Genomic DNA, 26,876 nt, shown 5'->3' on the forward strand with positions numbered 1-26,876 from the left:
AGCTGCTCCATGTTCAGATTACCATAGGCAAAATCCAATATCACTTCCTTGCCCAGCTATAGGTCCCCATCTATGACCCAGGAAACCCATACCATGTATTTAAACTTATTAGAAACACTAACCATCCAACCCAGTACCATATTGATGGGTGACTTTAATTACCCCACTATTAACTGGGAATCCTTTATGACACAAACGTACAGGCACAGATTCCTGAACCAGATAGTCAATACACCAACCAGGGGTGCAGCCATACTGGATCTGGTCCTCACTAATATGGGTGTGTGTTACACAGCCCCTACTGTAATGTCAGACCACACAATGGTCTCCTTTGAAGTAAAAATAAAACATGGACCCCCCCCAGCTAAACCTGGAATATTTAGAAACTAATCTAAGCCTAACCTCCTGCTATTAAGTGTCTAGGCGCTAGGCATTTGCCTGTGGTACATTTGGCTGGGGACACATGGCTGAAGTGACATTCAGTTGCAAAGAAATAGGACTGCAAATTCCCTGTGGGTTAAGAGAAACACACACTGCCATGCTCACAGCTTTAATAACCAAATGCATGGAGGCGGAAGAAGTAACGAGGGTTGTGCTCAGTGTACAGTACATATTTATGTAACTACAACATGTAGAAGTGTGCTACAGCATGGAGGAAATCTTGCAGGTTACTATAGTTACATTTATGCTCCAGTATGCATTTTAGGTAATGTTCCCGAGACACTGTGAAAAGGGTAGTGGCCCACACACGCCAATTATAAAGGCACTGCCAATTGTGCACTGCATTTTTACTGCTATTGACATGCCTTCTGGCCAGCCTGCTGCCGATGCCTGCCATATTGCCTGTTGTCTCATGTTCCCTTGGGGACCATGGACATTGTTTTCCCCCTGTGCATTTGGTTATTGAAGTTGTGGGCATGGCAGCACATTCTTCTCTTTGCCCACAGGGAATTTGCAAACAGCCATATTTGTCTGCAGCTGATTGTCACTTCAGCCACGTGTCCCCAGTCAAATGCACCACAGGGACATGTCTCGCTGCCTAGGTGCCTGAACCTCTCTGGCTAGTGGTGGGAAAATAAAATTGAAGGTCCTTGTAACTGTGCTGCAGTTATTTTTGTTATCCCAGCCATCTGCTTTTGTCTTTTTTATTTACTTAGATTTTTTTAATTTCTGGGTTTAGCAAATGTAAACAAAATGGTGGCTATTTCAGTTTTCCCTGTGGCTTAATATGCTACAGTGAATCTACAGAATTGGTCCCAGGCTCTCATCATACATTAAGATGATGCACATGAATGCCCAGAGTCTCTGATATTGTACATGCGATCTGCCCATTTCCTAAATGTGATGAGTACATTCAAATGAATATTCTTGAGATAAGATACTTTATTCTCGTATCTCTTGACGGTCCGCAATACACAAGTTAAGAATTCAAAAGATCTGTGTATGAATGGGAATTGAGAAAAAGGAAGATCAGATGTTGTCGGTCTTCATTCATTCTTGACTGTTAGGTTCAGTTCCAATCCTCAGAATCGACTCGGCCATTATATCAAGCTCAGACCAGCCAGAAACTCTCAAGGCAAGGCTACCCATACTGCCTCTCTTCCCTTCACCTCAGATCTCATTTGCAGTGTAGAAAATCGGACGTGTCAGCTGTGCTCTCCCCTGAGTGCTAAACTTTTTTTCTTGATATGTTTTCTGTATTTGTCTAAATAATTGTGTTCTCTTTTTCTCACCTTTTATAGTTATCGTTAGTAGCTTGTTAGTTGTGAGTGTTTGGATAAACTCCTCTATTTTACCTTTTCTAGGTATGCCCTCTTACCATCGTTTGTATAGGCCCCTCCCTTCCCTCTACCTTTTGGTAATTCTTTGATGCCATCACGGGTATAGGCCCCTCCCTTCCCTCTACCTTTTGGTAATTCTTTGATGCCATCGCTGGTATAGGCCCCTCCCTTCCCTCTACCTTTTGGTAATTCTTTGATGCCATCGCTGGTATAGGCCCCTCCCTTCCCCTCTACCTTTTGGTAATTCTTTGATGCCATCGTGGGTATAGGCCCTTCCCTTCCCTATACCTTTTGGTAATTCTTTGATGCCATCGCGGGTATAGGCCCCTCCCTTCCCTCTACCTTTTGGTAATTCTTTGATGCCATCGCGGGTATAGGCCCCTCCCTTCCCTCTACCTTTTGGTAATTCTTTGATGCCATCGCGGGTATAGGCCCCTCCCTTCCCTCTACCTTTTGGTAATTCTTTGATGCCATCGCGGGTATAGGCCCCTCCCTTCCCTCTACCTTTTGGTAATTCTTTGATGCCATCGTGGGTATAGGCCCCTCCCTTCCCTCTACCTTTTGGTAATTCCTTGATGCCATCGCGGGTATAGGCCCCTCCCTTCCCTCTACCTTTTGGTAATTCTTTGATGCCATCGCGGGTATAGGCCCCTCCCTTCCCTCTACCTTTTGGTAATTCTTTGATGCCATCGCGGGTATAGGCGCCTCCCTTCCCTCTACCTTTTGGTAATTCTTTGATGCCATCGCGGGTATCTTTATCTTCATTCCTTCCTTCTCCTACCCTCTTTGTGGGAATTATTTCAGGTACCATTGTTGGTATATTTAAAAAAAAAAATCTTTATTCTATGCTTGCTGCTTTTTCCATGTTAGTGTTTTTTTTGGGGGGGGGGTGTCATTGTGCATGCCCCTTTACCATGTTTTGGAAAATGGCAGAAAAGCATAAGGGAACCACAGGGTTTAAACAATGTAGGAACTGTGGCAGAAAGATGCCCAATTCCGATGGGCATCTTTCATGCGTTTATTGTTTAGGTGTTCCTCATCTTAAGATACAACCTCCATATGAATTCTGCAAGGGTTTCGGTGCTCACACCCTTCCAGAGAGAAGAAACAAACTTATTCTTAAGGGGCTTTTAAAATGCCCATTTAGTGAACCTTTATCTGAGGCAGAGACATTAAAATCTCCCATAAAAGAGTCTAAGAAAAGGAGCCATTCGGTACCTTCATCTCTTAAGGAACACAAAGCTAAGATTTCCAAGTCCCAGGTTTCGACTCATCCTACAGAACCGAGGCCTAAAATACCTAAAACTGCACCAACCTGCTCCGCCACTGAAACCTGCTAAATCTCCCACTGTGCCAAAGATTATTGAAGCTACCCAAACTTCTATGGCGCTGACCTTATCTTCGGTACCAATGACCTCACCGGCACCAACAATTGTCTCTCCAAATATCTTGTTCACATCTTCCCCTTCCAAACAAATTACTGGTCAACAGACCATGGTGCCGAAGGTTGAGAGTACACCCTGGACTAGATACTCCCCATCTATAGACCCCTTTTTGGGTCAATAGTTAAGACCTTTCCTTGATAGACTGGAATCGCCTTCGGGGATAACCGTCCGTTCCACCAGAGTCTTTCAGAACTGGATGTAGTCAGATTGGTGGATCAGCTTTTGGCAGCCAGAGGTCTTCCTGGTCCCTCTCGGACCTCTCTCCCATTTGGAGGTGAGTTTTCTTCTCCCAGGACACCCACTTATCTTCCGCCTTCAACCTCTCCGCAAGTCTTGGAGCCTACTACTTTGATGTTCCTAGTGCCAACTACTTCTGTACCAATGGTGGATCTCACCATGCTTCCGGAACTGACTCTGTGGTCTGTAGCTCTATCGGAGCCAACTCACCCATGGGACAGTGATTTGGCTGTCAGCCTTAGGATCCCTGGATCGGCTCTGATTTTCTCCATAGCGCTGTAATGCGATCCTATCTCGCCTACATTCATAACTGATGGGCTTGGAGCCGAGAATCGGCTCAGACTCGGCCGATACACTAGCATGAAGTCTCTCATTGGTTGGGCCAACCCCCTTATCCCAGGATGCACCACGCCCAAACCCCCAGATCTCATTTGCCTCTCCTAGAGTAACGACGTGGTCTCGACTTGGCTGTGGCTAAGTACCCTTCCTTTTTGGCCTTTTGGTCGCTTTTTTGACAATTAGCTTAGAATTTATACTCAGCTATTTTAATAGCTATCTGGTTGTTAGCTCATTTGTGGTTGATTGTGTTTGTACTTTGAATTGTTGTGGTAATCCCTTCTGTTTGGTGGGCTAGGCCCGTTTGAGTTAGAGGGCCTTTGCCCTATCTCTTAGAGCATTTAAGTTAGAGCCCCCCCCCCTCCTTCCTTGTGTTTTGAGTATATCGACAGTAGGTATGTCTGGCAAAGAAAAGGAGAATAAGCCATCGGGCTTTAAAAAAATGTTCAAAATGCAGTTATAAGATGTTGTTGACAGATGGCCACGCCATCTGTGTTTATTGTTTAGGGGCCAAACACTTGCAAGAGTCTTGCAGTGTTTGCCATGCTTTCTCCTCTCGTGTCCTTCACGAGAGGAAAAATAAGCTCATCCTCAAGGGTCTCATCAAACCAGCCTTCGAGGAAGCTTTGGCTTCTTCTCCCTCGTCTAAATCGAGGCTAAAGAAGTCTTCGGCTCCGACAAGTCTATCGGAGCCACCTGCAAAAAGGTCTAAATCTGTGTCCCCTTCCTCGGCTCCACTGGCCTCGGAGCCGAAGGATAGAGGATCTAAAGCTGGGTCTCCCTCCTCGGCTTTACTGTTTTTGGAGTCTCGGGACGAGAGATCAGGTACTCTGTCCCCTTCCTCGGCTCCACTGATTTTGGAGCCGCAGGATAGAGGGTCTAAATCAAGGTTTCCTGCGTCGGCTCCATTGGTCTCGGAGCCGCTGGAGTGTGTTTCTGCTCTGGGGTCGGTTTCGTCGGCTCCTGAACCATCGGTGCCGAAAGGAGTCTCAGTTCTGGTCGAGTCTGCTTCGGCCCTGATACTTTTGGAGCCGATTTGGAGCCGGCCTCTTAGCCTGGTTTCGGAGCCGATAGGAAAAGTCTCTTGGCCCCCTTCTGTTTCCTCCAGGCTTTCAGACTCGGAGGTAGATAAGGTGGTATAGAGGCTCCTCCAATCACCTGTCTTATCCAAATTATTTTCGGCTCTGGCCCAGTCGGCCCTGGAGCCAGCCCCTTCGATACTGTTTCTTCCTCCTCCGACAACCTTGGTGTCATCGGAGTCGGAGTTCGTAGAGTCGGGTGAAGTCCTTGAGGCGGTCCCGAGACCCACTGCTAGTCCATCGGCACCATCTTCAGCTCCAACCCTTTCTGTGCCATCCAGAGGTTTCGGTTCTCAGGTGTCCTCAGCCGGGCCCGAGGGGGACTCGTCGGGGCTTCTGGTTTTGGCCCCGAGTCTCCCTCTTGGCGCCTCGGTTAGGGGAACCCCGACACCGGTCATGGTCTTGGGGACGGGCCCCTCCTCAGATTCTGGTGGGCCCGCCTTTGAGGCTATGAGGAGCGTGCTGTCCAAGTCTCTAGTGAGTTCACCCGAATCTGCGACTCCTTCCCTAGACACGGCAGCTAGAGCTTCTGGTGCCCCTCTGTCTTCGGACAGCGTGGCTCCTAGGCCTGAGGATTCCTCCTTGTGTGGTCCCCTTTTTTCCGAGGAGCCTTCAGAGTTCGTGCCTGAGGAGCCCCCCAGGAAAACATTGTGCAAGAGGAAGCATATAGACTCCCCAGATGAGTCTGTCACCTCAGACACCGACCTCGATGATGCGGAGGGGTCCCCCAAGTCGTCCTCAGACAATGTCTCGTTCTCCGATATCCTGGAGATCTTGAGACAGTGGGGCGACTGGCCATCCAAAACCCCTTCCACGGAGGAGTCAGTCTTCCTCAAGGCCTTTGGAGCCCAACCCTCCGCCTCCTGGGTCTCTCCACCCTTCGATGAGTTACTGGACCTTATTTGTCGAAGGGTGTGGGAACACCCTGATTCTGTGGAGCCAGTTCCTTCTTGCCCCAACAAGTTTTTATCTGCACCCCCTGGCAAGGAGTTTCTAACCAAGGGAGTTCCGGTTGATGCTATGGTGGTGGCGTCTGCCACCCAGCAAGATGTGGCAGAGGCATCTACTTCTATCCATCCTCCTAACAAGGAGTCCAGGAGCATGAATAGGTATGGGATAGGTACGGGAAGCATACCCTGACGTCAGCGACCTTTACCCTGCGGTCACTGAATTATTTATGTCATTTTACGAGGCTCCAAAGGGATCTCATAAAGGAGTTGGGAGATACCCTGTCGGGTAACGTGCCTGAGGCGTTGACGCAGTCTGTCAACGCCCAGCTGTCTACCCTTTCGTCCATTGTTAACTCGTCCATGAGGCTCATATCGTATGCAGCCGAAGGGGCGGGTAGGGCAGCGAGTTCGGGCGTAGCCCATAGGAGGCAAGCCTGGATGCTCTTGTGTCACTTTTCGGAGGCTTTCAAGTCTTCCTTCACCGATGCTCCATTCGATGGGTCCTCTCTTTTTGGAACCAAGGTGAAAGACACACTCACTAGATGTGAGCAGGAGGGTAAGACTTTGTCTGCCGTTGGGGCCCGTTTTTCGCTTCCCTTGAGACCTTACCCCAAGGCTCAGAGGGCAGAAAGATGTGGTTCAGAAAGTCCCAAAAGTCTTTCCCTGCCCATCAGAGTGACCCCCCCCAGGGGCAGAGGGGGGAATTATTCTGGAAGATGTCGCCCCAGAGACGGCGGAGGCCCCCACAACTCAGGAGACCGCAAATCTTTTCGTGGTTCCTCTGTCCAGCGTCCCTGAAGGACTGCCCGACTGCGCGTCTCCAGAGCCAGTCGGGGGTTGATTCTCGATGCATCCAAGGGCCTGGGGTTCCATCACTCAGGATCAGTGGGTGCTTCGTATCATCACCGGAGGTTACACCATTCCCTTTATCCGTCACCCTCCACCCGCAAGGAAAATCCCGGACGTGCCACCCAGTCAACGGGATCAAGCAGCCATAGAGGTCGCAAAGCTGCTCAGAAAGGGAGTTATCAAGCCAGTCCCCGCAGACGGGAAGACCGGATTAGGAACTTACTCAGTTATTTTTGGTGCCGAAAAGAACAGGGGACTTGAGACCCATTCTGGACCACAGCCACCTAAACCGCTTCATAAAGAAGTCCAAGTTCCGGATGGTCACGTTGCAATCCATTTTCCCATTGCTGGAAAAAGGAGTATGGATGTGCTCCATCGATCTCAAGGATGCCCATTATCACATCAAGATAAACAGGGCGTCCAGGATACATTTACGCTTCCGCCTAGGAGCCAGTCACTTCCAGTTCCGAGCCCTGCCCTTTGGTCTCACCACAGCCCCCAGGGTGTTTACCAAATGTCTGGCAGTGGTGACGGCTCACCTGAGATGTCTGGGATTCCAGGTGTTTCCGTATATAGACGACTGGCTCCTCACCACCCCCACCAGGCATCTTCTTATTCAAGCCGTGAGTGCTACTATCGAATTGGGACATCTATTAGGAATTACATTCAACTGGGAAAAGTCTGCATTGCTGCCATCACAGCGTGTTGCCTTTATAGGCACAGAGCTAGACTCTGTCGAGATGCGAGCATTCCTTCCAACAGAGAGGGTAAAGATACTACAGCACCAAGTCCTAGCCTTACTACCCCAAATCAAAGCCCCGGCCAGGATTGTCCTTCAGCTTTTGGGGTCGATGGCGGCCGCCATTCTTCTGGTCCCTCTGGCAAGATTGCACATGTGAATTCTCCAATGGCTCCTGTCGACCCAGTGGTCGTACCAAGATCTGCCCTTGTCCTACCCGATTCTCATTACGGATACCTGCCGGTGAGATCTTCGTTGGTGGCTCCTCTCCTCCAACCTGAACCAGGGGCGACTCTTCTGCCCCCCTCCCCCATTGCCATAGTGACCACAGACGCCTCCCAGATAGGGTGGGGGGGACATTATCTGGACAGGATGGTTCAAGGCACGTGGCAGGATCACGAAACCCATTTACATATCAATGTCCTGGAGATGAGGGCAATGCTTCTAGCGTTGCAGGCACTTCACAGCTCTCTTCCCAAGGGTACCATCGCAATCTTCTCAGACAATATGGCGGTAGTATGGTACCTGAACAAGCAGGGAGGACCCAGGTCTTATCCTCTTTGCAGAGAAGCCATGAGAGTTTGGAACTGGGCGATCGCTTCCCAGAGATTTCTAGTGGCAACGCACATTCCGGGGAAATCCAATGTGATAGCAGACAGGCTGGTCAGAGTTATTCTGATGCCTCACGAGTGGTCCCTGAACAACCGAGTAGTGGCTCGGATCTTCTCCAAGTGGGGGTTTCCCTGCTGCGACCTTTTCGCCAGCCCTTGGAACACGAATTGCAGCAATTTCTTCTCCCTGATTCCCCCCCGGGGGGGGGTCACCCAGGGATGCTCTAGTCCACAATTGGCCCTCCGGTCTGCTCTACGCCTTCCCTCCGGTCCCACTACTACCAAAGGTGATTCAGAAGGCGATCTGCTTGGGAAGCAACATGATTTTGATCGCACCACACTGGCCCCGCCAAGTTTGGTTTCCTTTAATTTGGAAGTATGCAGTGAAGGATCCTTGGATTCTGGACCCAGTTCCAGACCTCCTGACTTTTCAGTCAGGTCAGGCCCATCCATCACTGCGAACTCTCAAGCTAACGGCTTGGCTGCTCCACTTCTGACCTTAGTCAGACAGCATATCCTTTCGCCTGAGGTGGTCCGGATTCTGTCTTCCTCTCGCAGAGCTTCCACTAAGGCGATATAGTCTAATAAATGGAAAAGGTTTGCCGTTTGGGCCCAGCAGCACAACCTTGACCCTCTGACAGCCCCGGTGTCCGCAGTATTAGATTTTTTGGCAACTCTTTTTAGACAGGGTTCCGCTGTCTCCACGCTTAAAGTCCAATTGGCAGCGATTTCTAATTGTCATGTTGCCTTTGAGCCTTCACTCATGAGTCATATGTTGTGTAAGGCCTTTCTTAAGGGAGCTTGGTTGCTTCGCCCCCCCCGGTGTCGCAACCTGTCTTGCCATGGGATTTGAATGTAGTTTTAGGAGCCTTGACGTCTCATCCCTTCGAGCCGGCGGCCACTTGTGAGCAAAAGTTCTTATCTTGGAAGACTGCCTTCTTGGTAGCTATTACTTCAGCCAGAAGAGTTTTGGAGCTTCAAGCCCTCTCTGTTAAGCCCCCTTATCTGATCTTTCACAAGGATAGAGTGTCTCTAAGACTAAACCCGCCATTTCTTCCGAAAGTTTCTTCTGCTCTTTGTCTGCAACAATCTATAGAGCTACCAGTTTTCTTTCCAAAATTTTCCAACAAGGCAGAATACAGACTTCATCAGTTGGATGTGCATAGACAACTGAGTTTTCACTTGGATAGGATACAGCAGCAGAGGAAATCAGACCAGTTGTTTGTGGTCTTTGCAGATAAACAGGATTGGCAAGGCAGTAACTAAGACCACTATTGCTAGGTGGATTAGGGATTGTGTTTCATTTATTTATGCATCAACAGGAAGGGACCTTCCATTTCCAGTTAGGGCTATGGCAACTTCAGTGGCCTTCCACGCCAGACTGTCGGTGGATGAGATATGTGCAGTGGCCACTTGGTCTTCTCCACATACTTTTATTTCTCATTACAAACTGGACGTGGCCTCTAGAGGTCGGGCGTCCTTTGGTTCCACAGTGCTCATGAGTGTTTTCCAGTGAGCCTCCCAGGATCTAGGTGCTAGGGACGCTGTCCCATCAGTTATGAATGTAGGCGAGATAGGATCGCATTACATCTTTTAGTTATGTACTTACCATAACGATAGATGTATGTGATCCATCTCGCCTACATTCGTACGTACCCGCCCTCCTTCCCCCTACCTGTTGGATCTGGAGGAAACACTATTGTACAGTTGGTGTGGATCATGTGAGTGAGTTGTTGTGGGGCAAACAAGATCTGGGGGTTTGGGCATGGTGCATCCTGGGATAAGGGGGTTGGCCCAGCCAATGAGAGACTTTGTGCTAGTGTATCGGCCGAGTCGGAGCCGATTCTCTGCTCCTAGCCCATCAGTTATGAATGTAGGTGAGATGGAGCACATACATCTATCGTTATGGTAAGTACATAACTAAAATTTCCTGGTGTCCTGGCAGTTATAATTCCTTTCATGGCTCCTACTCTGGGAGGGGGCTCGTCAGAGTGGAGTGTGACCCCGGTTCCAAGGTTGTCTTTCTCTCTTCTGGGCTCCCATCCCTCTTCGGGCAGGCCTGCCTTCCAGATTATCGAGAGAGCCCTATCCTCAGCAATCACAAAGCTGGCACTATCCCCATCAGAGTGCAACATCTACATGTCCTCTGGCTCACAGCTGTAACAATCTGCTACTTTGGGGCAGTAAGCACAAGAGCAGCAAGCTACACTGCTGCAGGGTACCCTCTCTTCGGAGTCCTCCTCAGACCTTCCCCCTGAGAAGCCACCCAGTAAGAGATCATGCAAGAGGAAGCACCTGGATTCTCCAGAATAATCGGCCACTGAGGATACAGATTTCGATGAAGGGGAGGGTCCCCTTGGTCACCCCCTGAAGATGTCACCTTTGGAGACATCCTGGAAATTCTGAAACAGAGGGGTGATTGGAAGTCCACAAACCCATCCTCTGAGTAATCTGTTTTCTTGCAGGCTTGTTGTTTCCGGCCTTCTACTTCTTGGGTGACCCTGCCTGCTGATGAACTGGTCAAACTCATTGTGCAGATTGCAGGAAAGGCTCCTAATACCATAGAAATTCCCCGGAGACCGGACAAAATTCTTTCAGCGCATGAGGATTGGCCCCACTGGTGGAAAGGTCTAGCAGTAGATGCTATGGAAGAAGGAACTCGCCGAGGAGAGTCCAGCTGTCCATCCTCCAAACTGGGAGTCCTGGACAATGGACAGATTCGGGAAGTTGGTCTTTGCTTCACCAGCCTTCACCATATGGTCCTTGAACTTTTTGGCACACTTTACCTGACTCCAAAGTGATCTGATAACTGAGCTTTCAGAGACCTTAGCAGGAGCAGTCTCTGAGGACAGAGACAAGGTTCCCTCCTACCATGCCACCCTTGAGTTGATTTCTAACTCGTCCATGTGGCTTATTGTGCATACAGCCAAAGTGACATCCAGGGCAGCAGGTACAGGTGTTACCATTAGGTGCCACACCTGGATGCACTTATATGACTTTGCGGATCCCTTCTGGTCTTTCTTTATCAATGTTCCTGTTGATGCTACTTCATTATTTGGCCCAAAAGTCAGAGACAAATTAGTCAGGTGTGAGAAGGACAGAAAGACCCTTTCTGCTGCAGGCATGCATTTTTCCTCTGCTCAATGACCTTACTCCAGGAATCAGAGGAGTGGAAAGATGTGGTTCAGAAAGTCCCAAGGGCCTTTAACTTCTTTTTATGTTCTTACCATAATGTTCCATCTGTGTTGTCGATCTTCATTCATTCTTGACTGTTGGGTTCAGTTCCTATCCCAGCCAGAAACTCTCAAGCCAAGGCTACCCATACTGCATCTCTTCCCTGCACCTCGGGTCAAGCTTTGCCCATTAAGTTCAAAATCATGGAAGCTTTGTCTGGGCAATGACCCTTCTAGAACCCAGGACTAGTTCCAAACCTCCAGGAGTCTCTTGGAAGGGGTAGAAAGGTGGGATGTCAAAAATGAATGAAGACTGACAACACAGATGGAACATTATAGTAAGAACATAACTTATCTGATGTCAATCTTCATTCATTCTTGACTGTTGGGACAGAGTCCCTAGCTACTTTAGACCTTGTGAGGCCCTAGGGAAGGACATTTCTGAGCACCATAGAGCCAAAGGATGCTTTTTCCCTGGAGACCGTATCTAATTTGTAATGAGTGATAAAGGTATGGGGAGTAGCCCAAGTTGCGGCTGCACATATATCATCCATAGAAGCTCTGGAATGAAAGGCTACTAAAGTGGAAACGAATCTGGTAGAATGAGCCCTAACTTTTATTGATAAGTCTAGCTTATTTTGGCCATAAATAAAAGTAATGCAATCTCTTAACCATTTTGATATAGTGACTTTTGAAACTGGTTTGCCCAGTCTAGTACCTGAAAAGGATAGAAAAATGAAGTTATGTACTCACCATAATGTTCCATCTGAGTAGTTATACTTCATTTTCTGCAACCTGTGGGTATTCGGATTCATATCGGATCCGAGCCGGCAACTTTTTCCAAGCATCTGCTCTAAGCTCCTCCCCTTACCCATAATCCCTCACATCTCCTACCTTCCCTCAGATCGAGTTTTCCACTATCCAAACTATCAGCAACTCAATAACATCGCTAACCTAGAACAGGTTTGGGGGAAGGAGGGCGGGACGGTTGCAGAAAATGAAGTATAACTACTCAGAACATTATGGTAAGTACATAACTACTTTATCTGAAGTAGTTAACTTCATTTATCTGCAACCTGTGGGACAGAGTCCCCAGCTACCAAAACTCCTGGGAGGCCCTCATGGAAGGATATTCCTGAGCACTGCAGAGCCAAAGGATGCTCTCCCTCTAGAGATCAAATCCAACTTATAATGAGAAGTAAATGTATGTGACCTTGCCCAGGTCACTGCTGCACAGATATCCAGTAAAACCCTAGACCAAAAAGCAGCAGAAGTAGCCATAGATCTGGTAGAATGAGCTTTAACAGGACCAGGCGGGGACAGACCTTTGTCCTTATAGACTTGCAGTATACATTGTGTAATCTGTCTAGCTTAAGGAGACCTTGGATATGGCTTTGCCCATAAAGGGTCTAGAAAAGGACACGAATAACTGGTCAGATTTACGAAAGGGTTTAGTTCTATGTAAATAGAAATGAAGCTATGAACATCTAGCAAATACAGTTTATATTCACCCTTGTTCTGAAAATTAGGAAAGAAAACAGGCAGGTTAATCGTCTGATTAATATTGGAGTCAGAGGCAACTTTCGGTAAGAAGGACGGGTTCGTGCGGAGCAAGACCCTGTCTTTATGAAAGATCAAGTAAGGGGGCACTGCAGATAAAGCTTGAAACTCAGAAACTCTCCTGGCTGAAGTGATGGCCACTAGGAAAGCTGTCTTCCGGGATAAGAATTTCAAATCTACTGATGCTGCAGGTTTGAAGGAAGGAGCAACTAACGCCTGCAGAACTAGGGTAAGGTCCCAAGGAGGGACTGAGTCCTTAATCGGATGGCGTAAAAGAAAGGTGCCTTTCAGAAAAGCTTTACACAGTCTTAGAGGCCACAGCATTCATATTTTCGCCCACTTGACAATTAGAGATGGCCGCTTTTTACTTTTACTGTGGAGGAACTAGCCCCTTTTTGGAAAATATTGGCCAAAAACTGCAACACTGCCGGAACTGGGGCTATAAAGGTATCTAGGTTCCTCTGAGAAGCCCAAATAGAGAAGCGTTTCCATTTGCTGCGATAAATCTTCCTAGTGGAAGCTTTGTGGGATGCCACCAGAATAGTCTTTACTAAAGATGACAGACCGGGAGTCCAAGCAATCAGGGGAACTGGAGCAACCAAGCCATCAGCTTGAGGCTGCCCAGGTCGGGCAGACAGATGCCCGAGGGATGAGAGATAAGGGATCCAGAATCTGAGGAAGAGTTAGAACATGAGACCAGAGGAAGGGGGGAACCACACCTGACGAGGCCAGAACGGGGCAATGAGGATCACTTTGCACCCCAGTCGTTAAGCTTTCTGAAGAAACTTCGGAATGAGAGGTAATGGGGGGTAAGCATATAGTAACCTGGGAGGCCAAGCATGGATGAGAGCATCTCTTGAGGAGACCCCTGGTGAGGGGGTCAGAGTGAAGAACTTGCTGCAGTTCGCGTTGGAAGGAGATCCGAAGAGATAGCAGCAAGGCTGACCCCAAGCAAGGAAGATCTACGCTATCAATTGTTTCAGAGATGGCTTATATGGCATTAGAATAGCCCGACTCAGTCTGTCCATTAAAATGTTGGAGTGTCCCGGGATGTGCATTGCAATCAGAAACCGACTGGTGGTGATCGCCCACTCCCACACACTCAGTCTCACGACAGAGAGGGTAAGATCGGGTTCCCCCTTGTTTGTTGATGCACCAGACAACAGACATGTTGTCTGACTGAACTGCAATCATCCCCTGGGAATAACAGCGTGATACGCTTCCAACGCTAAAAGCACTGCCCTCATCTCCAGAACACTGATATGCAATCTGGTCTTGGTCTGAGACCATGTGCCTTGGACTGTCCTCCCCAAATAGTGCCCCCCCACCCGAGCTGGGAGGCGTCCGTGGTCACTGTGGCTTGGGCTGTCGGTGCTATGAAGGGTCGCCCTGCAAAGATTTCCAGTGATTGGAGCCACCAGAAAAGAGACATCTTGCAGGCTCTGCTGATTCGAATTGGATAGTCCATGGGGAGGTCTAGTCAAGACCACTGTACTGCCAGGGTCTACTGAAGCACCTGCATGTGAAGGCATGCACAGGGAAGGATTGAGATTGCTGTGGCCATGGAGCCTAGGGCTCGAAGAACATTGTTTGCCATTGGCAGTCTGGGGCCAAGAATCACTGATACATGGGCCCGTAGGCTCTGGACCCTGTCTCAAGTTAGACTTTCAATTGTAGGGTGTCCAGCCATGCCCCTATAAATTTAAAGGTCTGTGTGGGGTTCAAGTGGGACTTGGAGATGTTGATGGTAATCCCTAGGTTTGACTGCAAGATGTAGAAAGGAGTCTCTGGCCATACAAAGAAGACGCTTGGTGGCAGCAGCAAGGAGCCAATCGTCTAGGTAAGGAAACACCTGAATTCCCTGAAGCCTCAGGTGAGCCGCTATGACTGCCACAACCTTGGTGAACACCCTGGGGGCTTTGGTGAGATCAAAGGGTAGGGCTCTGAACTGGAAATGATTGGCTCCCAGCTGGAAGTGAAGGAATCTCGTGGAGCTTCTGCGAATTTTGATATGGTAGTAAGCATCCTGGAGGTCTATCGAGCATATCCAGTCGCATTCTCTGAGGTAAGGTAGAATGGATTGCAAGGTGACCATCCGGAATTTCTGCTTGGCTACAGTCAGGTTCAGGGTTGACAGGTACAATATGGGCCTGAGGTCCCCCGTGTTTTTTGGCAGTAAAAAGAACATGGAGTAAATGCCTAATCTGGACTGATCTGGGGGAACTGCTTTGATGGCTCGATTGTGAAGCACCTTTGAAATATCTTGCACTGTTGCCTCCCTTTGAGCAGGTGGAACATCCAGGAGGTGCTTTGGTTGGACGGGTGGGGCAATGTACAGGATGGAGTAGCCTCTGGATATTATTTGAAGCACCCAACTGTCCGCTGTAATGGACTCCCAAGCCATTAGGTGCAATGCCAGTCTTCCCCCGACTGTCTCCAGAGTAGGACAGTCAGGCAACCCCTCAGGGCTGCTGCGTGGGTCTGTCTGAGAAGGTCTCCCTAGACCCAAAGTCCCTCAGCCCCCCCCTCTGCCTCTGGGGCGGCGTCTGTCTTGTCCCCCTCTGCCTCTAGGGGACGAGTTGTCCTGAGAGTCCCGGGAAAACTGAGATTTTCTGAACCACATCTTCTTTTGCTCTCTCTGATTCCTAAGAAAGTATCTTTGACGGCTAGAGAAGCAGACTCTGATGGCAGACAGAGTCTTCCCGTCCTTCTCGCTTTGGACCAGGGTGTGTCATGTACTGTCTTCCCAAACAGGGAAGAACCATCAAAGGGAGTATTTGTGAATGATGCCTTGAAGGGGTCGGCAAATTGACACAGCCTGAGCCAAGCATGTCACCTCATAGCTACGCCGGTCCCAGCCGCCCTAGCCGCTCCTTCAGTGGCATGGGAAAGAAGACGCATGGACCTGTTCGATACAGATTTGAGAGTTGACATTTTTGTGGAGAACCATCACTTGTCCTCTGGCGACAGACTCTGGGGGCGACACAGCGAACTCTGTGACTAGGTCTCGCTGAAGTCGTATGACGTGTGCCAAGTAATTCAGCGCTTAAATAGAAAACGTCGCTGAAGAAAAAACTCGCTTCCCAAACCGATCCCTAGACTCCTTGTCCGGAGGGTGGACCGAAGAACTTTCCCATGCCAGTTCTGTCTTGGTGGCAGCTGCAACCACCATAGCATCCCCCGGGGATCCCTTGTACCAGGCCTGTCTGCCTGAGGGAGGAGAGAGGATCCTGTCTGGGTGTTTAGGTATTGGCTCTATGGTGTTGGGCTCCTTCCATGCCCACATGGTAATAAGACCCACTAAGGGATCCACAGAAGGGGACACCCAGGATGTAGATAGGCCCGTGCCAAAGGCCTCCAGGAATACTGACTCATCCATAGAGGGTTTTGGGGCTGACCAACCTCCCCTCTGGTGGAGGATCTCCGTGATTGTCTCCAAAGGAGACATCCTCGGGAGGTGACCTGGGGGAGTCCTCACCTTCATCTAAGTCAGCATCTTCTGTGAGGGACTCGGGGGAGTCCATGTGCCTCCTTTTACACAAGTGCTTACAGGGACCCTCTTCAGTGGGACTCTCTGAAGAGGGCTCGTAAGTCACGGGAGGGTTCCACGATGGGATCTACCTGGGGGTCCTCTATCGCAGGCTGTCCCTGGGACAAGCTGATGGGAGTTTTGACCAAATTCACGGGAGCCTGGACGTAGTCCAAGGCAATGGGCTAGGGTCTCAATCCTTGGGAAGAGAACCCTCTCCACCACGTCGAATGCCGATGGAGAGCACACCTCCTCAGCAACTAACAAGGAGGAAGCTCTCCCCAGCTCCACCATGAGGATCAGGGCCGAGGCCAAGGTAGCCGGGGTTCCGAAGAAACGGCTTGGATCAGACAATGTCGGAGCTGAAGACACGTCTGTTCCCTCGGATCAGACTCCCTGTTCTCAGCTCCGAGAGTTGCTCGGATCCGAACAAGTCTGATCCGAGGAACTCAAGGTAATCGCCGGCATCGAGGTTGGAGGAACAGTCTGTGCTGAACCCCCAGCTCCTCGGATCCATAAACCCCGAAACTGCAAGTTAGATCGGGGAAGGAGAGATTGGATGGAAGAAGGGCATGGAGGTCCCCTCTCCAGCTGGGGAGGGGCCTGGCAAGACTCCCATTTAGATTTGGGTCCAAATGAAGCTCCGCATCATCCTGTCCAGATCTAGCTCTGACAGACTCCGAGTCTAACATGAGGAGGCAACTGACTCGGATCTGACTGGTCGGTGTGACGACCTCGATGAAGGCCTCTGGTCCGAGGGCTCTGTCTGTTCCGGGTAGAACCTCAGGGAGTGGAGCTGACGTAGTCCTAATAACTTTTGAAGGTGGGCTAGAGTAGGGCTCCCACTCTGGAGACCACTTGCGGTGCCTATCCCCTCTCTTGTCCTTGTCTTTCTTCTCTTTTTCCTTTCCTTTAGACCCCACTTCAGTAGGCTTAGTGGGAGGTTGAGTCCCAGCCTGAGGGGGGGGGGGGAATTGATCAGCTACTTGAAGAGCCGACGTCAAGGTCGCAGTGTCCAAGGCAGAAACTGGTAGAAGGCCCTTAGCTACCAACTTTGCCTTCCTTTCCTTTAGGGCCCTAGGGTTGAACCCTGCACACACACTACAAGGTAGAGAAAGATGGGGAACATCCAGACAAATAACACACAGAGTGTGGCCATCAGCCGGTGAAAGCTTGCGGCCACACTCTGTGCATTTTTTAAAAGTTGGTTTTGGCTGCTCAGCCATAGTTACAACCCACTCAGCCAAAATTAAAGTCAAAACTACCACACACACACTAAGGTCGGGTTAGGCCTACTACACTACCTTACTAACTTTAACTTTTTTTTAACAAAAAAACAATGAACAGCGAAGGGGAGGAAAGGGTTAACTAATGGCCACACACACTCACTGAAAATACAAGAAAAAACTATCACTTACTATACCCAACTTGGACCACGATGCTTATGCATGAAGCGGCAAACGAGATCTGAGGGAAGGTAGGAGATGTGAGGGATTATGGGTAAGGGGAGGAGCTTGGAGCAGATGCTTAGAAAAAGTTGCTGTCTCGGATCCGATATGGATCCGAATACCCACAGGTTGCAGATAAATTAAGTTAACTACTTCAGATCAATTGGTCTGATTTTCTAAATGATTTTGTTCTGTATAAATAAAAACATAACCATCTATGTATGTCCAGTAAATGCAAACAGTATTCTCCCTTGCTTGAGAAATTTGGGAAGAAAACCTGTAAATCTATGGTCTGATTAATATTGGAATCTGACACTACTTTAGGTAGAAAGGAGGGATTAGTTCTGAGTGATACTCTGTCTCTTTGTGGAAAATGATATATGGATGTTTTACAGACAGAGCCTGCACTTTTGAAATTCTCCTGGCCGACATGATGGCTACCAGGAATAGAGCCTTCCAAGATAAAAACTTGATATCACAGGTGGGTGCTGGCTCGAAAGGCTGATGGACCAAACATTGCAAGACCAACACTAGATCTCAAGCCGCTATGGGCTCTTTAAAAGGTAGTTTCAAATGTAAAGCGCCCTTAAGAAAGATTTTGCAAAGACAGTGAGACTTTAAGGACTGATCATGAAATTCGTTATGAAAATTTGAACTGGCAGCTAAATGAACTCTAATGGTAGAAGGAGAGGCTCCCATAGGTTCAAAGGATGATACTAGGCTATTGGCCTGGAGGCCCTTATAAGCCTAGCCAAGAATTTCACCCATGTTCCCACAAAGTCAGCACCTGTTTTCCATGTCCAGCAGGGACACAGGTGAGATACCAGGGGTATATTTTCTGTTTCCCATCCAGTCGTCCAGGTTCCTCTTAAAGAGGGCTAGTGAAGAACTCTGCTTGACATGGAAAGGAAGTCTATTCCACAGATGGGGGAGTCGCTGGGACACAAATCTATCTCGCCAACAAGTTCTACTGATGTCATAGACCAGGTTGAGACCTTGCGTGCGGGTTGCACGAGTGGAATTTGACTTACGGATATGAAGTACCTCCATCAAGGCTGAGTCTGAGACAGCCTTGTATGGCAGACAGGTCACTTCTGAGCCGTCTGTACACCAATTGAAATAAGGTGATTAAGTATTCCAAGACCTTATCGATCAAAGCTGAGAAAGGACCAAGACCATTTTCATCAGACCTACAAACAAATCTCTTCCATTTACTAAGATAAAGTTTTCTGGTGGACAGTGTACTGTGGCAGATAAATTATTTCACCTGGCAATTACTGGAAGTGGAGAAATCAAGCCGTCAGCTTGAGATTTTGTAGGCTGGGGTGGACCAGGCCCTGAGGATGAGATAACAGGTCTAGAGTTGGATTCAGAGTCCACGGGCAGTGAACTAAGTGAGGCCAGAGAAAGGGAAACCAGACTTGAGGCCAATAAGGTGCAGTGAGAAAAAGAGGAGGAGTAACTATTTAGACAAATATAGAAAATATAGCAAGAAAAAAAGTTGAGCACTTAGCTGAGAGCATGGCTGATGTCCCATTTTCTAAATTATATCAGGGTTGAAGGGAAGAAAGGCAGTATGGGTGGCCTTGGCTTGAGAGTTTCTGGTTGGCGTGAGCTTGATAAAATGGCTGAGCCAGTTCTGAGGATTGGAACTGAACCCAACAGTCAGGAATGAATGAAAATTGACAACATCAGATTGTAATGTTTAGTCCACACCATCCAAAGTCAAATGCATAAATAGAATGATGCAATATGTGAATTACCTAAAGTCAAATGCCTATGTAGAGAAAATGATGCAATATGTGAATCATCTAATAAGGACGAATTGTACTTTACCATACCTAATGTTATCACTGAAATTCTGTAAATCCCTTACAACCCTAAGATCAAAGAGGAACATGTCCTAAATGTGCTTTTGAAAACTAAAAATACCACTTTATCTGGATGCCTAAGAAACAGCATCAAACGTGCCTTGGAGGAAACCCTTATGAACCTAACTAACATAACTTAAAAATATGATGTCTCTTTCATTCCTCCTCATGGTTGGGTTACAGTCCCCAGCTATGCAACTGTTGGGTGGCCTCAAGGAAGGCTATTTCAGAGCACTGCAGAACCAAAGAAATCCCAGCTCTTCGATACAATGTCTAATTTGGAGTGTGTGATAAAGGTATGACTTTTTGACCAAGTGGCTGCAGCACAGATATCATCTAAAGATGCCCTGGAAGAAAAGATAGATGAGGTAGACATGGACCTAGTTCAGTAGGCCGAGGGTGAGGTAACTGTAATCCGTTCTTGGCATAAATCAAAATAATACAGTCTGTTATCCATTTAGCAAGGGTAACTTTTCTAACTGCCTGACCTAGGTGGCTATATGAGAAGGACACAAATAATTTGTCTGATTTTCAAAAAGGTTTTGTCCTATGAAGATGAAAACATAAGTGCCTATGAACATCAAGCAAATGTAACAAACATTGTCCTTCATTATAAACATTTGGTAGGAAAACTGGTAGTTGTATGATCTGGTTGAGGTTGGATTCTGTAGCTACCTTGGGCATGAAAGAGGGATTAGTACAAAGGGCCACCCTATCTTTCTGGAAGATGATGCAAGGAGGCTTACAGGACAAAATGCTTTTTGTTGAAGTAATGGTGATAAGAAAGACGGTCGTCCATGAGAGAAACTTCAAGTCACAAACACTAGCTAGTTCGAAAGGTTTTGAGTTAAGCCTTGTAAGACCACAGTAAGATCCCATGGCAGGGAAGGGTCTTTAACTAGAGGTCTCAGGAGGAAGATTCCATGCATACTGGAAACCAAACAGAACCTGCTTCTTCAACCTGAAACAGGGTTTTCATCCCAATCTGATATCCCTCAAAATGACTTCTTGGTTTCTCCACTTCCAGTGACTGTTTGCAGATCCAGGCTTGCTTCCCCTGTTTAAGAAGGCCTTGCACAATTTGGAGGTTGCAGGGGAACTAAAAACATTGCCCAAATGGAAGTTACAGATGGCTGCTAACTGAAGCTTGATAGAGAAACTGGCTCCCTCTTTAAAAAGAGATGCAAGGAAAAGAATGATAGCTGATATTGAAGCTGAAAAGGGGTCAGTGTTCTCTTTCGAGGCCCAGAAGGCAAATCTCTTCCATTTACTCCTACAGATTTTCTTGGTAGCCAGTTTCTGAGAAGCTAGAATAATGTCTTAAACAGGGGAAGCAAGCCTGGATCTGCAAACAGTCACTGGAAGTGGAGAAACCAAGAAGTCATTTTGAGGGATATCAGATTGGGATGAAAACCCTATATCAGGTTGAAGAAGCAGGTTCTGTTTGGTTTCCAGTATGCATGGAGGATATTTCAGATGAGACCAGTAAGGGGGCAATGAGGATTACCGAAGTCTTCAAATGTTTTGCTTTCCATAGAAGGTTTGGGATCAAGGGTAGAGGGGGGTAAGCGTAGAGGAGACTGGGGGTCCAATCATGAAACAGACCATCCCACGGGGACTCCCCCAGAGGGGGGGATCAGAGCGAAGTAGTTGCTGCACTTGTTCTGGGCGGATGCAAAAAGGTCGCAGCAGGGTCTGTCCCAGTGTCTGAAAAGTTAGGTCCACTACTGATTGGCTGAGGGACCACTCATAAGGGATCAGGATGGACTAGATGAGCTTGTCTGCCAGAACGCTGGATCTCCCTGGTATGTGAGTTGCAAGTAGAAAGTGATCCGAAGACATTGCCCATTCCCAGATCCTCATGGCCTCTCTGCAGAATGGGTAGCAGGCGGTTCCTCCTTGCTTGTTGATGTACTACACCACTGACATGTCTGTGTGAATCACAATAGTCCCTAGGGGGAGAATATCCTGAAAAGCTTGCAACGTGAGGAGGACTGCTCTCATTTCCAGAACAATGGTATGCAATCTGGTTTCTATATGTGACCATGTTCCTTGGACCATCTTTCCCTTGAAATGCCCCCACCCCAACTAGGATGTGTCAGTGGTCACCATGGCTGAGGGGGATGGAAGGAGGAAAGGTCTGCTGATCATCAGGTCATCCGACAGCAGACACCAATGGAGATGTTTTCAGCAAACTGAAGTCAACCTAATAGCAGCAGATAGAGGTTGATAGAGAACAGACCATTGAACAGCCCGGATCCATTGAAGCATTCGCATAAAATGCCTTGCTAACAGGACTAATGGAATAGGAGCTGTCATAGATCCAAGAGCCTGAAGTATCAGTTCTGCTTGTGGGGAGGACCGGCTAAAGATGGCTCAAACATGATCTCTCAATGTCTGTACATGATGAGGGGGTAGAGCTGCAATCTGATTCATTATGTCCAAGGAAGCTCCGATGAATTCTAAACTCTGAACCAGAGATAGATTCAACTTTGTCAGGTTTATGGTAATACCCAGATGATTGGCAAGGTCAAAGAAGTAATCTGTGATCTGGAGCAGTTGATGCCTGGTTGGGGCAGTGAAGAGCCAGTTGTCCAGATATGGAAACACCCAGAATCCTTACAGTCTCAGGTGAGCTGCAACTACTGCCATACATTTGGTAAATACCCTGGGGGCTGTGGTGAGTTCAAAGGGCAGAGCTCTGAACTGGTAGTGACTGGCTCCCAGCCAGAAACACACATGACTTCTGGAGTGTCTGTCTATTTTGATGTGATAGTACACATCCTTTAAGTCCACTGAACAAGTCTACTAATCCTTTCACAACAGCGGTAGAATGACCTGGACTGTAACCATTTGGAACTTTGCCTTCTTTCCAAACAACTTCAGTTTGCTTAGATCCAAAATGGGTCTCTGGTCCCCAGTTTTCTTTAGCTCAAAAAGAAGCAAGAGTAAGTTCCAAATCCTTTTTGCTTGGTCGGGACCTCTTGGATGACTCTCTTTTGCAGAAGGTTTAAAATCTCTGCTACTGCGTACTCCCTCTGACTGGGTGGAACATTGGGGAGTCTCTTTAACCTCTCTGGTGGAGGTAGGAGCATGGGAATATAATAACCTCTGGATATAATCTTTAAAACACACTTGCTTTGCATTATATTGGTCCAAGCAGTAGAGTGCAGAGAAAAATGACCCCCGACTGCCTCCAGAGATGAGCCAGTCAGGCAGCGCTTCTAGATTGCTGATAGGGTTTATCAGACAAAGGCTGTCTGAGGCCCTGATTCTGTGGTTGCCCCCTCTGCCCCTAGGGCAACATCTCCCACTGAAGCCTCCTCCTCTGCCTCTGGAGGAAGAATCCCCACGCTGATCCTGGTAAGACCTCTGAGATTTCTGGGACCAGGTTTTCTTTCCATTGCACTACTTTCTAGAAGAAGTGCACTGAGGAGTTGAAAACCTGACCCCAACAGCAGACAAGGCCTTCCCCTCCTGCTCGCTGCAGGTTAGGGTCTCACTGACAGCCCGAAAAGGAAGGAACCATCAAATGAGGCATTCACAAATGGTGCCTTAAAGGGTTCTGCAAAATCACAAAGCCTTATCCAGGCAGGTCTTCAAACAGCAATGCCTGAGCTGGCTGCCCATGAGGCACCCTCCGTGGAATGGATGGCCTCATGGAAGAATCAGACAAGGACAAAAGAGTTGTTGGTCGGAGAGACCTTCTTGAAGTCCTCCTCCAACATGATCTCTGCTAGAGAGTCTGAGAGTTCCTTCACCAGTTCCCTCTGCAATGGAATAAAGTATGCCAGGTAGTTTAACTCTCTCAGCGAGAAAGTGGCTGATGTGTAAATGTGCTTGCCAAACCTGTCCTTTGCTCTGGACTCCCTGTTTGGTGAATGGACAGGAGAGCTGTGTTCAGCTAGCTCCTTTTTGGTAGCTGCTGCCACAATCAAGGCATCAACCGGAATACCATTGGTCCAATATGGTCTATCCTTAGGGGGAAAATAAAAACTTACCTGGATGTTTAGGAATTGGTTCAGTAGTGTCCAGCTCCTCCTAGGCCCAGTGGGACACCAAATCCATGAGCTTGTTCACCAGGGGAACCAGCCAAGGTGTAGATGGGCCTGTCCCGAAAGCCTCCAAAAACACGGACTCCTCCGAGGAAGGAGGTTGGGCCAACCACCCACCTCTGTGCCTCAGGATCTCTAAAATGTCTCCAAAGGAGAGGTCCTCCAGTGGTGATCTGGGAGATACTCCCCCTTCATCAAAATCAGTGTCTTCGGTGATGGACAATGTGCCTCCATTTGCATGTCCGCTTACGAGGGATCTCCTCTGTGGAATGTTCAGGGGAGGTTCCAGAAGAAGAGGAGGCTCCCTCTAGGTAAAGAGTCTGGAGGCTTATCTGGATGGGCTGACTTTGGTCAGGCATGATAGACTCAAGCCTCTGATTCAAGGAGGGCTGACGGGAAGGTTCACAGCTCAGAGAGACCAGATCCCTATGACGAGAGAAGGCCCTAGTGAATCCCTTCCCAGTTCCATGTGGAGCTGAGGCTACTGAAGAAGAAAGGGCAGGAATTCCTGAGCCATGGGGTCCAGGTAGAATTAGACCTGAGCTGTCGATAGCCGAAGTGCCAAGAGGAAGAGATGGCTCCGACAGAGTTGGAGCTGAGCCCCTCCTCCTGGATCCAAAAGAGACACCCCCAGATCTGAGACCCACTGCAATCTGACATTGGAGTGGAGGAAGTCAGGGCAATGGTCAGAATAGAAGGGTAGCTCCTTATACCTGACCCTGGCTGTTTCAGTTGGCTATGATCCTGGGACTCTGATACCGAGGGACAGATTGGAGGGAAACACTAGCAGATCCCAGAGGAGATGGAATGGAGAACCCCCCCCCAAACTGGATCTCAGTCTTAAGAATATTCCTGATCATTCTGCCCATGTTGACCTCTGAAAGGCTCTTAGAAGACCTGGAAGAAGTCACTAACTGAGGCCTACAGTGCCTGACAGGCATCTGCTGCAGTCTTGGGGGAGAAGCAGTCTCCATGCCCAGCACCGGTGTGGGACCTCTAGCTGTTGGATTCATAGCCTTAGGATCTGAGGTGGATGTAGTAGCTTCAGGAGAACTGACAATCTGGCAAATACCGGTCTAAGCCGAAGAGTGCTTTGGATCCGCTGGCACTGAAACAGGTCTCCGATCCAAGCCTGTCAGAACCGAAGGTCTCAGAATTTGAGGGTGGCTCCAAAGATGCCCTCAAGGACTTGAGAGCACTCCTTCAAGTTGGAAGACCCTACCACACTCTTGGAGGGGTTTTGTGCCCCTGGAGAGAAACTTGAAGAAGCAGGTAAGAGGCCATTGAAGATTACTTTATTTCTGTAGTTGGCATTAGCCCTGGGGTTGAAGCCCTTTCAGGTGGAGCAAGCGAACTGCATACGCTCAGGACCAAGGCAATAGACACAAGTCGTGTGCATCAGAATGCAAGTATTTCTGACCGCATTCAGAGCACCACTTAAATCCTGGTGGTTTATTGGACATAGTTCAGCAGAAAAGCACACTACAAAAGAAACCCAACAGCAAAGGCAACTAGCAAAGTCTAAAGGCCAGATAAATAACACTGAGTGACTACAACTCATTTAACAAGAACAACAAGCCTAAAAAACAGCTAGAAGGTGGGTGCAAAAAAAGCGGGGGCAAAGCCTAAAAGCAGAACAAGGAGAAGAGAGGAAAAATTCTAATCCTGCACTGCTATGAAAGGGTGGAAAAACTAGAAAATGCACTTATCAGAAAGAAGATCTGAGAATATGAAAAATTCCTACTGCTATTCCTCAGAAAATGGTCAACACTGAAGAAACCATGTCTGTCACTGCTGGCGGCAAACGAGATCTGAGGGAGTTAAGCAGAGGACAGAGCATTATGGGAAGTGGGAGGAGCTTGAGACTTGGATCCTAGTCTGTAAAAATGTGGCAGAGTCAGATCCATGGGTCATATCCTTAACCCAACCATGAGGAGGAATGAGAGACACAACTTCAGATACATTTTTAATCATTGAGTGATTGGAAGAAATGTTCAGCCATAAGTCAACAACAGCATTGCTGACAGAGGCAAGCAGTTATATGTCTCCCTTTCTGTGGCTTGCTTGCTCCATGCCTCCACTGTCAGGAGTCATGGTAGGCCTCCTGCTACATCAGCATACAAACTAATTGTCAGTGTTATGACCCAAGTCCTTTATTTATCCATTACGTACCTTTCTGTCAAGGTAGCGTGAATACAGCTGTATGTCCTCTTCCCAATTTAATGGCGTCTTCTCAAACACTGGCTTTTGTTCTTCTTCATCTGCAGAAAAGATACAAAAGAAAATACAAAGTAATATAGTGGAAGAATGGAAAAATAAATGCCCCCGAAATAGCACTCCTTTTTCATAATAAATATTTTATTACTTTATTTTAAAACCATGAAAAATAGAGTTCATCTATGTTGGGGTTCCCACCATAAAGAAGATCATCACGTGATTAGTCGGTATAACAGCAAATCATAAGTTAAGAGCTTTTTCTTAACTATGAATGTAAGGGTCCTGTCCTCCTGTGAGAACCAGTAACAGTATCAGTTTCCCAGTATAGCTACAAGTGATCTGGGTTGGTGTGAATACTTCATTAAAAGGGCATTATTATCCTCTTCAGTGTTTGAGTAAGAAGCATTTCTCTTGTGTACTAGTCTAAACTTATGTCTGTTTACATAAGCACATCTATTAATATATATATATATATATATATATATATGTGTGTGTGCGTGTGTATATGTATGTACGCATATCCTATGAGCAGAAAGGTTAACCCCAGATAAAGGCTATAATATAACCATACAACTAGTACGCTGTGTAGACAGTTTTTGTTCATCTACACTACTGATATCACCAAAAACACATCTACATCATCAAAAATTTATCTATATCCCTTTTTATCAGCAACCTCACTAAATTACTCTAAACTCACCTCATTTGTACTACTTTATATAACCTACTAAAAAATAAAGTACACATTTACATAATGCGGTCTCAAGGTACAAACCCAAAAACATCCTAGCTCACTTAAACTCAAAAAACATATCTACGGTCACTTTTACAGAAAAAGGGTAAAACACAAACTACATATTCAATTCATTTCAAAATAAAAACATTCATTTCACACACTGCACAAAGAAAATACACAGACCCCACCACGAACAACACTGTCCATCCAAAACAATACACACAAATTAAATTTTGTTTACAGTAGGATGAAAAAAATAA

At 47.6% G+C, this 26,876-nt stretch overlaps 1 protein-coding gene across 1 annotated transcript in view; it reads right to left on the reverse strand.

Annotated features, from left to right (window-relative positions):
- The window catches only part of LOC122804745 (ciliogenesis associated TTC17 interacting protein), a 2,188,718-nt gene that overhangs the window by 893,798 nt on the left and 1,268,044 nt on the right, over positions 1-26,876 (reverse strand). Inside the window, exon 9 of the mRNA XM_044074809.1 lies at positions 25,836-25,924. Coding sequence (XP_043930744.1) covers positions 25,836-25,924 — 89 coding nt within the window. The remainder of the gene's footprint in view (positions 1-25,835; positions 25,925-26,876) is intronic.

Source organism: Protopterus annectens, chromosome 6.part0, assembly GCF_019279795.1.
Source record: "Protopterus annectens isolate FY-2018-M chromosome 6.part0, PAN1.0, whole genome shotgun sequence".
NCBI classification, from domain to species: domain Eukaryota; kingdom Metazoa; phylum Chordata; order Ceratodontiformes; family Protopteridae; genus Protopterus; species Protopterus annectens.